The sequence below is a fragment of the Lagenorhynchus albirostris genome, chromosome X (genome assembly GCF_949774975.1).
Source record: "Lagenorhynchus albirostris chromosome X, mLagAlb1.1, whole genome shotgun sequence".
NCBI classification, from domain to species: Eukaryota; Metazoa; Chordata; class Mammalia; order Artiodactyla; family Delphinidae; genus Lagenorhynchus; species Lagenorhynchus albirostris.
Genome location: NC_083116.1, coordinates 4,755,413 through 4,772,201, shown reverse-complemented (window position 1 = coordinate 4,772,201; position 16,789 = coordinate 4,755,413). Strand labels below are relative to the sequence as shown.

Genomic DNA, 16,789 nt, shown 5'->3' with positions numbered 1-16,789 from the left:
CTTGTCAGTCAATGACTTTAAATTTTGTTCATAAGGTTCTGCTCAGTGTAAGAGGTGCAGTTCCTTTGAAACGTTGGGAGAGTGGCAATTAGCAGTTTGTCAGTTGGAGCTATTCTCTAAAGTTGTAGACAGAGAGGCGCTCACAGGGATGGTCACCCAGACCATGTGTGCGTGCATGTGTGCCTGCTCCAGTTAAAGCCAGCGGCTTCCACTGGAGAAAACTGATGGGTCTAAAAAGAGTCCAGCTGCATTCTTTTGACTTGCGGAAAACAAGATAATAGAACGTTTATACGCACAGTGTCATCTCTTTACTAGGTATATTCCCTCCCTCCCTAAATCCTTTTTCCCTTCCCCCCAAGGTGGAGAGAGGGAATTTGAGGCTCAAGCAGAAAGCTCTGTGTACATTTCAGAGAGGATACTAGCTTTGTAGTTTGACCCACGTGACACTACTCAGTGATCTTGTACTGGCATTACAGACTCAGATGAAAGTGGGGTAAATTCCCTTTTAAGGTGTAATTGGAAAAGTGAAATTAAGGAAGCAGTGGTTTGATGCCAGAATATCCATTGGAACCTCCATTTGCTGATTTGTGGAGAATTCAGCAGTCTGTTTCTATGCTTGGATTCTGGTCTGAATGTTTCTTGAAAAGTAACTCATAGTAGTTTAGGCTTTTTTTATTTTTATTTAAATTTTTTTTTTATATTTGGAGCTTTTTATCACTTTTTTTTCTCTACAGTTATCATGATTTATTTTATTTTCTTTATTTTTTTGGGTTGCACTGGGTCTTCATTGCTGTGTGCGGGCTTTCTCTAGTTGTGGCGAGCGGGGGCTACTCTCCTTTGCAGTGCGAGGGCTTCTCATTGTGGTGGCTTCTCGTTGCGGAGAATGGGCTCTAGGTGCGTGGGCTTCACTAGTTGCAGCATGCGGGCTTCAGTAGTTGTGGCTCGCAGGCTTCAGTAGTTGTGGCTCGCGGGCTCTAGAGTGCAGGCTCAGTAGTTGCGGCGCACAGGCTTAGTTGCTCCGTGGCACGTGGGATCTTCCCGGACCAGGGCTCGAACCCGTGTCCCCTGCATTGGCAGGTGGGTTCTTAACCACTGCACCACCAGGGAAGTCCCAGGTTAGGCAATTTTCAGTCTATTTTGTCAGTTTATTATGACTTGTGTAGAATTTCTGCCTCCAGTCTCTACCAACTACAATCTACCTTACACACTCTTCTCTACCTTCTGTCACTCTTTTGCTCAGAAAATCTTCAGTGGCCCCCTATTGCCTAGTAATAAATTCTAAGGACTTTACCTTGATATTCAAATCCCCCATTCTACCTTTCCCTTGTTTCCTCTGGTGCCTTTTCTCCTGTCTCCCCAGCACTCCCCACCCCAAGATTTACAGAACGTACTCCACGTGTTCTAGTCTCCTGGGGTACAAAATACTGTCTCATGCTTTAAAGAATCGTCTTCCCTTTTTCTGGAATTCCCTATCCCCAGACCCCACCTCCTTTCCCAGCTCTCCCAGGGAAATGAACCTTCCATGTCCCAGTTTGCCATGATATATAGTTGCTTGATCCCCCTCTCCTCCTCTTAGTCTTTGAGCATCTTCGGGGCAGAGACTGTTTCTTTCCCACACGCTCAAACAGTTTTTAAAGTTTTAAGTTAGATTTGTGTGTATTTTGTATTGATGCCCCATGATCCTTTTTTTCCCTCTGGAAAAATTCTGTACACATGTAAAGAAAGTATCTTTTGTTTGCTTTGATAGAACCATGCTATTTTTATCTACTCTAGCGTTCATTTCCATAATTTCCTTAGGAACTTTGTCTGCTTTATCTGTCATGATTTAACAGTAGCATGTAGAAGCCCACAATGTATATTGGTATATTTGTACAAGAAATATTGTCAGATTATTTCCATATTCTATGGTCATGTTGTTAGATTTTCATTATTTAGATTTTCTTTATTAGTCATTTTAATGCTTTTTGTTTTGAAGTCTAATTGATCAAATTACTGTCCTAGTAAACTGCTTCTCTTGTCCTTACTCAGTCACAATAAACCTGTGTCATCTCCTTTCTTCTAATTGGTTTGACTTTTTTTTTTTTTTGCGGTACGCGGGCCTCTCACTGTTGTGGCCTCTCCCGTTGCGGAGCACAGGCTCCAGATGCACAGGCTCAGCGGCCATGGCTCACGGGCCCAGCCACTCCGCAGCATGTGGGATCTTCCCGGACCGGGGCAAGAACCCGTGTCCCCAGCATCAGCAGGTGGCCTCTCAACCACTGCGCCACCAGGGAAGCCCTATTTCTAGTTTTTTAAAGAGCTTCCATACTGTTCCACAAAATGGCTCTGTCAATTTACATTAGATAGATGAATAGATAGGCCAGGTTTATTGAAGTATGTTTAACATGCAGTAAATTTTACCGTTTTTTAGTGCACAGTCCTATGAGTTTTGATAAACCCATTCACTTGTGTAAGCACCACCCAAAGACAGAGATATAGAAAAGTTCTGTCACTGCAAAATCTTCCCTCGTGTGCCTTTGTAGTCATCCTTTCCCCCAACACAGCCACGGGTAATCACGGGTGATCTGTTTTCTGTATCTATACTTTTGCCTTTTCCACAATGTCACATAAGTGGAGTCACACAGTGTGTTGTGTTTTCAGTCTGAGTTATTTTACTTAGTATAGTGCATTTGAGGTTATCCATGTTGTTGCATGCATCCCTAGTTTGTTCCTTTTTCCTGCTGATTAGTATTCCATTTGAATAGACATACCTCAGTTGGTTTAACCATTCAGCAGTTTTTGGACACTTGGGTTGTTTCCAGTGGCTATTATAAATAAAGCTGCTTTGAACATTTGAACACAAGTCTTTGTGTGGACATATGTTTTCCTTTTTCTTAAGTAAATACCTAGGTATGGGATTGCTGGGCTGTAGAGTAAGGGTATACTTAACTTTATGAGAAACTACCAAAGTGCTTTCTAAAGTGGCTACACTGCATTCCTACCAGCAATATATGAGGGTTCCATTTGCTCTACCTCCTTAGCAACGATTGTCATATGCTGTGAGGTTAAGAGTCTAGGTTCATTTTTCCCATCTGTCCAGTTGTTTCAGCACCATTTATAGAAGCCCAATTGTTTCTCTATTGAATTGCCTTGGCACCTTTTCCCATGTATGTACAGGCATGTTTTTGGACTCTATTCTGTTCTCTGTGTCTCTCCTGATGCTAATCCTACATTGTCTTGATTACTGTAGCTCTATAGTAAGCCATGAAAACATACAGTATAAGTATAGTTTCTCCAACTTTGTTCTTTCTCACAATTGTTCTGCCCATTTGAGGTCTTTTGCATTTTCATATAATTTTTAGAGCGAGTATGTCAGTTTCTGCAGAAGAGGCTGCTTGGATTTTCATTGGCATTGCACTGAATCTTTTTTTTATATATATTTATAGCAGCTTTATTCATAGTTGCCAAAACTTGGAAGCAACCAAGATGTCCCTCAAAGGGTGAATGGATAAATAAACTGTGGTTTATTATTTATTCCAGTGGAATCTTGTTTAACACTAAAAGGAAATGAGCTATCAAGCCATAAAAAGACATGGTGGAACCTTAAATGCATACAGGCACACCTCGTTTTATTGCGCTTTATTGCGCCTTGCTTTATTGTGTTTTTTTCTTCCAGTTTCATTGGAATATAGGTGACATACAGCACTGTGTAAGCTTAGATACAGCATATCGATTTGACTTACATACATCATGAAATTATTACCACAGTAAGTTTAGTGACCATTAATCATCTCATATAGATACAAAAGAAAAGAAAAAGAAAAAATATATTTTTCATTGCGGTGAGGACTCTTAGGATGTACTCTCTTAACAACTTTCATGTGTAACATATGGCAGTGTTAATTACATTTATCATGTTGTAAAATACCTGTCTAATACTTATTTATCTTATAACAGGAAGTTTCTACCTTTTGACTGACTTCATCCAATTCCCCCTCCCCTAACCCCGACCTCTGGTAACCACAAATCTAATCTCTTTTTCTATCGGTTTGTTTGTTTTTGAGGTATAATTGACCTACAAGATTATGTTAGTTCCTGGTGTACAACATAGTGATTCTATATTTCTATACATTCTTAAATGATCACCACAATAAGTCTAGTTACCATCTGTCACTATTCAAAGATATTATATTATTTTTGACTATATTCCCCACACTGTACATTTCATACCCATGACTCATTTATTTTGTAGCTGGAAGTTGTACTTCTTAATCTCCCTCACTTATTTCTCTCCTCCTTTCCTCTCCTCCCCTCTGGCAACCACCTGTTTATTTTCTGTATCTATGACTCTGTTTTGTTATGTTTGTTAATTTGCTTTTTTTAGAGTCCACATATAAATGCACTTATACAGTATTTGTCCTTCTCTGTCTGACTTATTTCACTTAGCATAATACCATGTAGGTTCATCCATGTTGTCACAAATGACAAGATTTCATTCTTTTTTGTGGCTGAGTAATATTTCATTACACACACACACACACACACACACACACACTCCACATCTTTTTTAAACATTCATCTATCAGTGGGCACTTAGGGTGCCTCTATATCTTAGCTACTGTAAATAAGGCTGCAGTGAACATAGGGGTACATATATCTTTTTGAATTGGTGTTTTTGTTTTCTTCAGATAAATCTCCAGGAGTGGAATTGCTGGATCACATGGTAGTTCTATTTTTCATTTTTTGAGAAACCTCTATACCATTTTCCATAGTGGTTGCACCAATTTATGTTCCTGCCAACAGTGCACAGGGGTTCCCTTTTCTTCACATCCTCACCAACACTTGTTATCTGTTGTCTTTTTTTTAATAATAGCCATTCTGACAGTGTAAGATGTTATCAAACTAGACTACTTTCTCATACCATATACAGAAATGATTAAAGACTTAAATGGATTAAAGACTTAAATGTAAGACCTGAAACCATAAAAATCCTAGAAGAAGACATAGGCAGTATGCTCTTTGACATCAGTCTTAGCAATATTTTTTTGGATATGTCTCCTCAGGCAGGAGAAACAAAAGCAAAAATGGGACTACATGCATTGAATCTTTTGAATAATCTGATGAGTATGGTAGGCTAAATAATGTCCCTCAAAGATACCTACTTCCTAATCCATGGAACCTGTGTATATTAGCTTCTGTGGCAAAAAGGTGAATATTATCTTATATGGCAAAAGATGTAATTAAGTTAAAGATCTTGAGATGGGGAGAGTATTCTGGATTATCCAGGCAGGCCCTAAATGCATTCATGGGTTTCCATATAAGAGGGAGGCAGAAGGAGATACTATTAGGAGGAGAAGGCAATGCGATTGAGGCAGAGAAAGAGATTTGAAGATGCTGCCCTTCTGATTTTGATGATGGAGGAAGGGGCCCAAGGTAGTGCAAGGAATGCAGCTCTAGAAACTTGAAAAGGCAAGGAATGGATTCTCCCCTAGTCTCTGGAGACATGGCTCTGCTGACACCTTAGTTTTAATGTAGTGAACCCCATTGTGGACCTTTAGCCTCCAGAACTATAAGAGAATAAATGTATATTGTTTTAAACCATCAAGTTCATAGTAATTTGTTATAGCAACCATAGGAAACTAATAGAGGATGTAAATTTTAACAATATTGATTTTTTTAATCTATAAAAGTGGTGTATCTCTCCATTTATTTAGATCTTTAATTTTTTGGTAGTGTTAGGTTTCGGAGTATGTCTTGCACATATTTTGTTAAATTTATCTCTAAGTATTTCATATTTTGATACTGTTGTCAATGGTAGTTTTTCATAAACTTTTAATTTTAAATATTATTAGGTTTATAGGAAAGTTGCAGTAAATGATAGTTTTTTTTTTAAAAGTGTCCATTTTCTCATTGCTAGCATATAGAAATGCAGTACATTTTTTTGCATATTTACCTTGTATCCTGCAACTTTTGCTAAATTCACTTATTAGATTTAGTAGCTTCTTTGGTAGAGTATTTAAGATTTTCTACATAGACATCATGTTGTCTGCAAATATCAGATTTACTCCTTCCTTTTGAATCTTTATCCCCTTTATTTCTTTTTCTTGTATTATATTTGTGGCTAGAACCTCCAGTACAGTGTTGAATAGATGTATTGAAGTGGACATACTTGCCTGGTTTCCAGTCTTAGGGGGAAGGTATTTAGTCTTTAACCATTAAGCATTTTTAACTAGGTTTTTTTCTAGATACCCTTCTAGCCCTAATTAGTTTAGAGCTTTTATCTTGAGTGAGTAGTGAATTATGTCAAATGTTTTTTCTGGAACTATTGAATAATCATATGGCTTCTCTTTTTCATTCTATTAATACAGTGAGTTACATTAACTGATTTCCAATGTTAAGTGAAACTTGCAGTCCTGGCTAAAGCACACTTAATCATAATGTAATATCCTTTTTATATATTGCTGGATTCAATATCCTGTTTTTTAGGGGTTTTGCATCTGTCTTCATGAAGGATACTGGTATGTAGTTTTCTTTCTTGGTCAGGTTTGGGTATCAGGGTAATGCTGGCTTCATAAAATACTGGGAAATGTTCCCCTCTCATCTTTTTCTGCAAGAGTTTGTGAAAAATTGGTACTATTTCTTCCTTATGTGTTTGGTAGATTTTGTCTGGCCCTGACATTTTCTTTGTGAGAAGGAGTCCAACTGCAATTTCAGTTTTTTAAATAGATATAGGAATATAAATATTTCTTCTTGTGTGAACTTTAATAATATCTTTATTTCAAGAAATGTATGTGCATAAAATTGTTCATAATATCCACTTCTAATCCCTGTAATGTTTGTAGGATTTGTAGTGATGTCCCCGCTTTCATTCTTTGTATTGGTAATTTGTGTCTACTGTTTCTTTTCTGATAACTCTAGGTATAGGTTTACCAATTTTCTTGATCTTTTCAGAGAACCAGCTTTTAGTTTCATTGATTTCTTTTTTCTTATGTGGACCATTTTTACAGTCTTTATTGAATTTGTTACAATATTGTTTCTGTTTTATGTTTTGGCTTTTTGGCTGCAAGGCATATGGGATCTTAGCTCCCCGACCAGGGATCGAGCCTGCACCCCCTGCAATGGAAGGTGACGTTTTAATCACTGGACTGCCAGGGAAGTCCCTAGTTTCATTGATTTTTCTCTAACATGTTTCTTACTTAGTTCATTGATATTTGTGTGTATATTTATTATTTACTTCCATTCATTTTTTTAAAATTTCCTTCTCTTCCTGGTTTTTTAAGGTGAATCATAGATCGTTGACTTGAGAACTTTTCTACTTAGCGTTTGATGCTGTAAATTCCCCTTAAGTATTGCTTTAGCTATATCTCACATATTTTGGTATGTTGTGTTTTCACTTTCATTTAGTCCAGAATTTTAAAAATTTTCCTTGTGTTTTTTTTTCTTTTACCTATGGATTATTTAGAAGAGTATTGTTTAATTTGTAAGTATTTTGAGAATTTTTCAAATATCTTTAAGTTATTGACTTTTAGTTTAATCTCATTGTGCTTAGAGATTTACTTTGTATGATTTCAGTCCTTTTACATTTGTTGAGGATTGTTTTATGGCCCAGAATTCAGTCTGTCTTTGTGAATGTTCCATGTGCACCCAAATTTGCACTTGAATTTGTATTCTGCTGTTGTTGGGAGGAATGCTTTATCAATATCAATTAGGTCATGTTGGTTGATAGTGTTATTACAAACTTGTATATCCTTAGTAATTCTCTATGTGTTCTATCAGTTACTGAGAGAGAAGTGTTAATTTCCAGTAATAGTTGTGGATTTTTCTGTTTCTCCTTAATGTTTTAATTATTAATGTTTTCTACGTGTATTTTGAAGCTTTGCTATTAGGTACATAAATATTTACAGTTGCTAGATCCTCCTCCAACACAAATCACCTCTTTATCATTATGTATGCTCCTGTTTGTCCCTGGTAATATTCCTTGTTCAAAAATATATCTTAGGGCTTCCCTGGTGGCACAGTGGTTGGGAGTCCGCCTGCCGATGCAGGGGGCGCGGGTTCGTGCCCCGGTCTGGGAGGATCCTGTGTGTCGCGGAGCGGCTGGGCCCGTGGGCCATGGCCGCTGATCCTGCGCGTCCGGAGCCTGTGCTCCGCAACGGGAGAGGCCACAACAGTGAGAGGCCCGCGTACCAAAAAAAAAAAAAATATATATATATATATATATATATATAAACCTTACATTGTGGTAGGCAGAATGATTCCCCCAGAGACATCCAGGCCATTAAGCCCTGGAACCTATGAATATGTTATGTTACACGGTAAAGGGGATTTTGCAGATGTCTTTAAGGTTACAGTATTAGTTTTTATTGCATCCGTGACAAATTACCACAGATTTAGTGTCTTAAAACTACACAAACTTATTATCTCATAGTTCTGTAGGTCAGAAGTACAGGTACAGCATGGCTCAGTTGGATCTTCTGCTTAGAGTCTCACAAGGCTGGAATCAAGGTGTCAGCAGGGCTCTGTACCTTTCTTGAGGCTCTGGAGGTTAATCTGCTTCCAAACTCATTTGGGTTGTTGTCAGAATTTAGTTCCTCGTGGTTGTAGGGCTAACGACCCCATTTCCTTGCTGGCTGTCAACTAGGAGTTATTCTCACCTTCTAGAGTCGGCTTGCATTCCTTGGCTCATGACTCCCGTCCTCCATCTTCAAAGCCAGCAAAGGCAGGTGGAGTCCTTCTCACTTTTGGAATCTCACTGACTTCCCCTTCTGCCTTCTCTCTCCTCTTCTGCCACATCTCTCTGACTTACTTGTATGCCTTCCTCTTCTGCTTTTAAGGGCTCATGTGATTACATTGGACACAACTGGATAATCTGGGATAATCTCCATATTTTAAAGTTGGCTGATTAGTACCCTTAATTCCATCTGCAGAGTCCTTTCATGGTAGTACGTAGGTTAGTGCTTGACTGAATAACTGAGGACAGGAATCTTGGGGAACATATTTAGAATTCTGCCTACCACAGTTGTGGACTTTAAGATAGGAAGACTATCCTGGATTATCCAGGTGGACCCAATCTAATCACATGAGGTCTTAAAAGCATAGCACTTTCTCTGGAAGCAGGAGCCATATGGCAAAAGAAGTCAGAAGCATGAGAAAGATTCGATATGCTGCTGCTGGCTTTGAATGTAGAGGCCTATGTTCTTCTCAGAGAGAGAACCCTAGGACCTAAGGGCAGCCTCCAGCTGACAGCCAGCAAAGAAACTAAGATCTTAGCCCTACAACCACAAGAAACAGGATTGCCAACAACCTGAATGAACTTGGAAACAGATTCTTCCCAGAGTCACCCGAGAAGAGCCCAGTCAACTGACATCTTGATTTAATTTATGAGACTCTGAGCAGAGAAACCAACTAAGCCTGTCTGGACTTCTGACACACACAGCTGTGAGATAATAAATTTGCGTTCTTTTAAGCTGCTAAGTTTGTGGTAATTTGTTATAGCAGCAATAGAAGACTAAAACAGATATTAGTAAAGTCACTCTTTCTTCTGGTTAGTGTTTGCCTGGTATAACTTTTTCTGTCCTTATTATCTATCTGTCACTTTGTAGATAGATAAAGTAGGTTTCTTATAGATAGCATATAGTTCTCTTGCTGTTTTAAATCCAGCCTGACAATCTTTGTCTTTTAATTGGTATTTAGACCATTTATATTTCATGTAATTGTCAATGGGGTTGGGTTTTAACTGCCTTCTTACTGCAGTCTGGAAATTGCCTCCAGGCAGTAAGCTGGGGCACTGATAGAGTTTATCTCCTTTGTTTTCTTTCTTTCTGCCATCACGGTCCTTCACTGCCTGTTGTTCACTGTCTGAAAACTGTTGTTTCATATATTTTGTCCAGTTTCTTGTTTAAGGTGGGAAGGAAAACTCCATCCCTCTTACTGTATCAAAGCTGGAAGTAGAAGTCCTCAACTATGTAATTTCTAATTAATATTTTAAAAACATCCTCTTCATGAAGTCCCTTTTATGTGAAATATGAGTGTATGTTTATATGTATAATCCAGTCACAAAAAGGATAATACATATACTAAAATATTACTATATATGAATATGGCAGATGGCTACCTGTTTAAAAATAGAATCAAATAATTAGTCAGTGACAGAACTTGACCATATCCTGAACCTGTCCACTGTTTTCAGTCTCCATGTCTTGATGGCTAGTTCCTTCTGCTTGGAGTGCTTCCTCAGCTCCTATCCTTTCCTGCCTGGCAGCTTTCCATGTATCCTCCAGAACCAGCTCCAGGGTCATCACCTCTCTGCTTCCCAGTCCCCCCAGACAGAATCCGTATTTCTTCTTCTGGGCTGCCGTCACACTCCACCCATAGAACCATTATGGCACAGGCCATGCTGTGCTGTAAGTATATGTTTCTGTGTGGACCCTCTCCTACCAGGAAGCCCTGGAAAGCAGGAAACTTATTTTAGTCTTCTTTATATTTGTCTTATCCTCTAACAACAGTATGTCTTCTACATAGAATTTTTGATATATGATTATTGAATTAGTGACTCTTTTCGTGTGCTAGAAAGCAATGTTGTTATTACTCCTCATTTTAATATCACATATTTGTAAGTGTGAATCCTCTTTAATCATTTTGCTTTTCTCCCAGTAAATTCCTCATCTATGCCTGTCTGCTGCTGTTCTCTGTGTTGCTGGCCCTTCGTCTGGATGGCATCATTCAGTGGAGTTACTGGGCTGTCTTTGCTCCAATATGGCTGTGGAAGTTAATGGTCATTGTTGGAGCCTCGGTTGGAACTGGAGTCTGGGCACGAAATCCCCAATATCGGTAATACTGCTTTATAAAACCTTTTGGTCTCTACTCTGAGCCGAGGGGGGGCAGTATCTTGTTTTTCACTTTATCAAAAGTCAGGACTATTTTCTTTTCTACCTCTCTGAGGTTTTCTAAGAACTATAATATAGGCAAGCTGAGTTCTGTTTTAAGTTTTTAAAAATTAAGTGTTTGCTATCCACTTTTTAACAAATGCACTGTTATTTTAGGTGCTTAAGTTCCTAGCCAGCCTACAAAAGCTTAAGTAATCTAACATGCATCCAAAGTATAGAACTGTTATACCATGCTAGACAAGGACGTATAAAACCATCATGTTTGTAGGAGCAGTTCTACAAACCACAGGTCTAGCTTTGGCCATCAGGGATATATCCTTCTCCACTCAGTCCTGGAACTGGGTCTCCCCTTGTCCCAATCTCCTAGTCCTGGGGTTTTAGGACTGTTAGTGTGGAGGAGGCAGCTTGGCCAGGAAGCAGTTAGGTCCTGAGACAGGAAAAGGTGAGACCCAGATGCCGTGAAGGAGAGCAGAGCCTTGGGGGCCGGGCAGAGGCGTACCCTTTACCTTCACCCCCACCTCCCCTCATGCCTTTCTTCTTGGACGGTGTTCTGGTCCAAGTTCCTGTCGTGAGCTCACTCCAGTGTGCAGCCTGGTGCTGCTGGGGCCCACAAGAGTCTCTCTGCTCTCCCTCACAAAGTTTGGAACTTTGGAAAGGAAAAAGGGGGACTTGAGAGTGAGGGGCTGTTCTAAACCATCACCAGGAAGATGAGGAGTGAAGAAATGCCGGGTAGGCAGGTGGGGAGAGAAGAGGGGGACAGTGCAGCTGCTCATGTGAGAAAAGTGTAGAAGTGGGGACCATCTCAACTTGTTTAAATCTTTGTTATGAACTTTAAAAATGAGATTTAGATCGAGTAAAATATGTTACCGCATACGTATCTAAGAACTTGAAAATAGCTACACAAAGAGCCCTGGCAGATGGGGGACATTCATGTGTAGCTTAGATTTTTTAAGTTCTTAGGTTTTTCTTTTTTAAGATTACCTGTGTGGCCATAAATCTTTTGTTTTTTATGAGGTATTTTCAGATATCTAATGTTTGCTACTCAAAGAATGAAAAGTTACATAGCTAAACATTTTAAGTTCCACTAGTTATTTAGAAGCTATCTGAACTTTTCTCTGTTGGTTACATTTAAGATTCCTTTCAAGATTCCCTTAAGAAAAGGAATTGTATGTGCGTAGTTGAATGTCCTGAATGTACAGACATGGTCATTCTAGTGTCAGTACTGTCCAATGGAACATTGTTGGGTCCTATAGAAATAACCACTGACCTCATTTTCTCTGTGTCCTAAATTTACAAGCATGTATCACCAACATGACACATCACAAATGTTCATCTATATTTTGAATGAAGCACAGTCAGCCTTGCAAATGCATTGTTAAGCATTCTCCTGATTAGTGGCCTTATTATTTTTTTAATTGTTAACCTATTAAGTCCAAGCATGATCCTTAAGCAGCTTTAACTGATTTAAAGAACAGTTTTAATGGCTCTTCTTTATCATCTGCAGGTGTCGATTCATCCTAATGGAATAGAAAGGAAAATAAAAAGGCATTCACAATTTTATTTGCATTTTAAAATAGCACCTAACAACAGTTGCTGTATTTTCTTGAAATAGCACACACTTATTCATAAAACTAGAGCTATTTTGATAGTATTGCATGAAATGTGATTTACATGGTTTTTAATTCATTGAGAGACAGGGATCGTGAGATTTAAGGGATATTTCAGATTTTAGCAGTAGAAGCAATCAGCTTAAATAATCTTGGAAGTAGTTGAACTTAAAGTTATGAACCAGAGTGTTTATGTGCACTGTCAGGAAGTAATAACTGTGGCTCTTGCTTCTGAGAATATCTTTATTCCGTTCAAAGTCTAAGTCTGGTTTGGTTGTAAATGTTCATTTCTCGTCCTGTAGTAGTTCTTTGATGTTTGAAAGATTGCCTGTTAAGGAGGAATGTTGATTTAGCTTTCTACCTGATTTTCCTGAGCCTTTTGTTAAATTTACAAATACGGTCCTTAGTACCCACGTAAGCTGGCATTTGCCCTGAGCTCCCTGCTTGTTACGGAGACTCCGAGCTGAGGGTGTTTTTCTTCGCCTTCTGTCCCTTTCCAGAGCAGAAGGGGAAACATGTGTGGAGTTCAAGGCGATGCTGATCGCGGTGGGCATCCACTTGCTGCTGCTGATGTTTGAAGTGCTGGTCTGCGACAGGATCGAGCGAGGCAGCCACTTCTGGCTCCTGGTCTTCATGCCGCTCTTCTTCGTTTCCCCAGTGTCTGTGGCAGCCTGTGTTTGGGGCTTTCGACATGACAGGTCACTGGAGGTGAGCTTTCGTATATTTAAGCAGGTTTTAAAATGCAAAATCGTTTGGTCAGTTATTGTAATGGAGACTTCTTGTCCTTGGTTAGGAAGAGGTTGATCACTAACGCTAGATCATGGTACGTAAGGAAACGAAAGATGATGGAAATAATCATGTTTCTCTTTCTTGACTTAGAACGCTGGTTTTTCACTGAGGCCATCAGGCTTCTTCCAGCTTCACGTCTTTCCCTGCCCACCTGGATCAGCCAGCTTCTCCAGAGAAACAGAACCAGTAGGATAGATGTAGATGTAGATATAGACGTAGATGTGCGGCTAGATATACACATGGGGAGGTTTATTTGAAGGAGCTGGCAAGTCTGAAATTGATGGCGCAGGCTGGCGGGCTGGAGACTCAGCAGGATATCTCCCTCTCCAGGAAACCTCAGTTTTTGCTCTTCAGGCCTTTTAACTGATTGGATGAGACCTACCCACATCATGGAGGGAAATCTCCTTTTCTTAAAGTCAGTACCCTTACAGCAATACCTAGATTATAGTTTGGTTAAACGACCGGGTACTACAGCCCAGCCAAGCTGACGTGTAAAACTAACCAGCACAGCACCTCAGACCCCATGACCAGCACTTTGTCTGCTCCCTGGCTAGCTTATCCTGATGGGCCTATATGTTCATTTAGTAAGCATTTATCAAGTATTTACTATACGCCAAGCCCTCTTGGCCTAAATGTAAGGGATACACACACGAATGAAAAAGCAATACTAGCAATGCTAATAGTAGTAATGAAAATAATAGCAGATAATATTTATTGACCACTTGCTGTGTACCAGGCCTGGGGCTGGATGCTTCCATGCAGTAGGATCTCGTTGAAGATCTGCAGCAACCCCGTGACGTGGCTGCACTTGCCACCCCTGGTTTCCAGAAAGGGTAGGGAATTTGTTCCTGGCCGCTTATCCAGGGGCAGGGCCAGGATTCCATTGCAGGCAGCCCGACTCCAAAGCCCGTGCGCCGAACTGCCCAGAAGCTGAGGGCCCACAGCCGGGTCCAGAATGGCTCGAGGGGGGAAACTGGACACTGTGGATGCCGTGTTGAGCTGCGCGGGTCGAGAGCGGAGGAAGAAGACCGCAGTTGGTCAGAAGGGAGAGTGGGAGCTGGTGGGTGGCAGCTCAGGGTACTTGAACCTGGCGAGGGAGGTACCCACAGTGGGAGAGTGATGGAACCAGGCCCCGGGGCACCACTGGGAACAGGGCCCCGAGTGACAGGAGCGGCTGTGCCTGGCACGGGGAGAGCGACCCCTCAGCCCTGGTCCGGGCGGCCATGGAGGGAGGGGAGCCCTGGGGGCCTGCTCTCAGCCTCCCTGCGCTTGCCCTCCCGCTTCAGACCCTCTGCCCCGCCAGGTCCTCCAAGAATTTGCTCTTGAACTGGTCCACTCTCCAGCGACCTCGCTCTCTCATCTGAAAGGGAAAACAGAAAACAGCAGCAATACCCCCTCAGGCCTCCGTTTGCCTCTCGTGCATCTTCCTTCCTCACAGAAAGGCTCTGGGAAGCAGTGCGGCAGGGACCCCGCATTCCCTGCTCCGGCACGTGCTCCCCGTGGCCTGTGGCCTCATCCGGGGGCCTCTTGAGCCCCCATCTTGTCTGGCCGCTGGCCGCGCTGTAGCTCCTGACACCCCTGGTCCCTCGACCAGTCTGGCCACCTCTGCCTGCGTTCAGCTCCTTCTCTGAAGTATTCTTCCTCCGTCCGCTCCTTGCACGTTGCTGTTGCATAGGATTCTAGTCCTGGGCGTTTTCTGTCCTCACTGCGTGCACTTCCTCTGAATGATCTTGTTCACACTTCCTGCCTCCACTGCCACGTACGTGCTCTCACTTCCTAAATTCGCATTTGTAAACTCCGATTTCTACACGAGCTCCAGACTCATCCAACTTCCCCTGAATCTCTATTCCCTGTATTAGTTCGAGGCACCATTTCCACCCAGTCACACTTACCTGTCTACTTTGTGCCTCTGTTGCTTTGCATTTTTCTCTATTATCTGAGCAAAATGAAGTAAAACCAAGCTTTAAAAATCATGTATAAAAGCTTACATTAAACAAAATCACTGAGGTCAAAGCTGCTCGATTTTACCTATTTGGGGCCGTGTTTCTCAGTGGGGCTGGGTATGCTCTTGGCGTTTTGGATAGGAAATGTTTTGTTGAACAGGACTGTGCCCTGCATTTCAGGACACTTATCCCTGACCTCTGCCCACTAAACACTAGTGGAGGTGCTCCCTCAAGTCATTGTGACAGCCATTAGGGCCCCTGCACATGTCCTAGCTCTTCCGCAGGTGAGCAGCATTACCCAGGTTGAAAAGTGCTCAGAAAGTTCTATAAATACTGTTGGATGAGGGCTGAGGAGGAGGTTTAAGAAAACTGAAAATTTGGAACTTTGTTTCTTAGAAAGTAAAAGCATGTACAAGGGCTAGGACTATACTGGGCACGAAACCGTATTTTCCTAATGCAGTGTGGCCACACTCTTGGCAATCTACCTATGAGAAGAAAGCACATGCCAAGAGTTGAGCTCCCTCCTGGTTCTTGTGTCCCAGGAGGAGTACCTACGTTGGCTAGGGGGTGACTGGGGCTAGGTTCCCCCAGAGCCCTGAAGGAGGAGTCCGGGTGAGCCAGGGTGCCCTGTGCAGGTAGGAAGGGGATGGTATTTTTCAGGCAGAGGAAATAACACATAAGAAGCCGTAGATGCAGAAGAAAGTCTGTCATGTTGAGTGGACCAGTGACTCAGAAATGACTGGAGCACAGTTTTGTAAGATGCAGAGAGTCCTAGAGGTGGAACATGGTGATGGTGTCACAGCCACAGTCATACGGTGGTAATATGAATGAACGTACTTAACACCATTAAACTGTACCCTGAAAGACGGTCAGGACAAAGAGGGTAAGTTTTACATTACGTGTATTTTTCCACAGTAAAAAGAAAAAAAATGCCTGGAGCATGAAGTACAAAGGAGGGAGCCGGGGAGGAGGGGGTCTGCATAGAGGGATTGGGCTGAGTAAGGGCCAGTCCTCAGTCCTCAAGGCGTTGCTGAGCTTCCCAGGACACCATAATGAGCTCCCAGGGGCACCATGGGATACCAGACATTTCTGAGGGAAAAGCAGTGACCCCTGACATCTGTAGGGACACCCTACGGACTACTAGCTCCATGTAGTTTAGGGCTTCACTATGAGGTCACACTACATTCATTTCGATAGTGTCATGGAAGAGTCTAAGTTGTTGGCAGTCGCTGGGATGAGAAGGCAATGCTGTGCAAAAATGCATACGGAGAGCAGGTGATGAGGGTGGCAGTGTCTTGAGGAATGGTGCAGTGCCAGGAATTACTTGTAGTTAGTTAAGAATGGGACACACATAATATTTTTCTTTCAATTAACGTGAGGTAATTTTTTTTTTTAGATGGCTACTTAGGATAAACACTCAGTTTAGATCTAATGACTTAAATCAGTGGAACTGTTAGGTGTTTCTTTTGGCCCAGAGGCCTCAGAAAGAATTGCTGAGTCGCTAAATGCCCTGGGAACTGGGAACTTTGGGGCAGCTCTGGGCCAGGTCACGTGGCGTCCTGTGACTTTCATCCTGTGGGCAGTG

At 41.5% G+C, this 16,789-nt stretch overlaps 1 protein-coding gene across 1 annotated transcript in view; it reads left to right on the top strand.

Annotated features, from left to right (window-relative positions):
• Positions 1 to 16,789, top strand: part of TMEM185A (transmembrane protein 185A) — a 31,200-nt gene that overhangs the window by 5,875 nt on the left and 8,536 nt on the right. The window contains exons 2-3 of the mRNA XM_060137716.1: positions 10,633 to 10,809; positions 12,973 to 13,180. Coding sequence (XP_059993699.1) covers positions 10,633 to 10,809; positions 12,973 to 13,180 — 385 coding nt within the window. The remainder of the gene's footprint in view (positions 1 to 10,632; positions 10,810 to 12,972; positions 13,181 to 16,789) is intronic.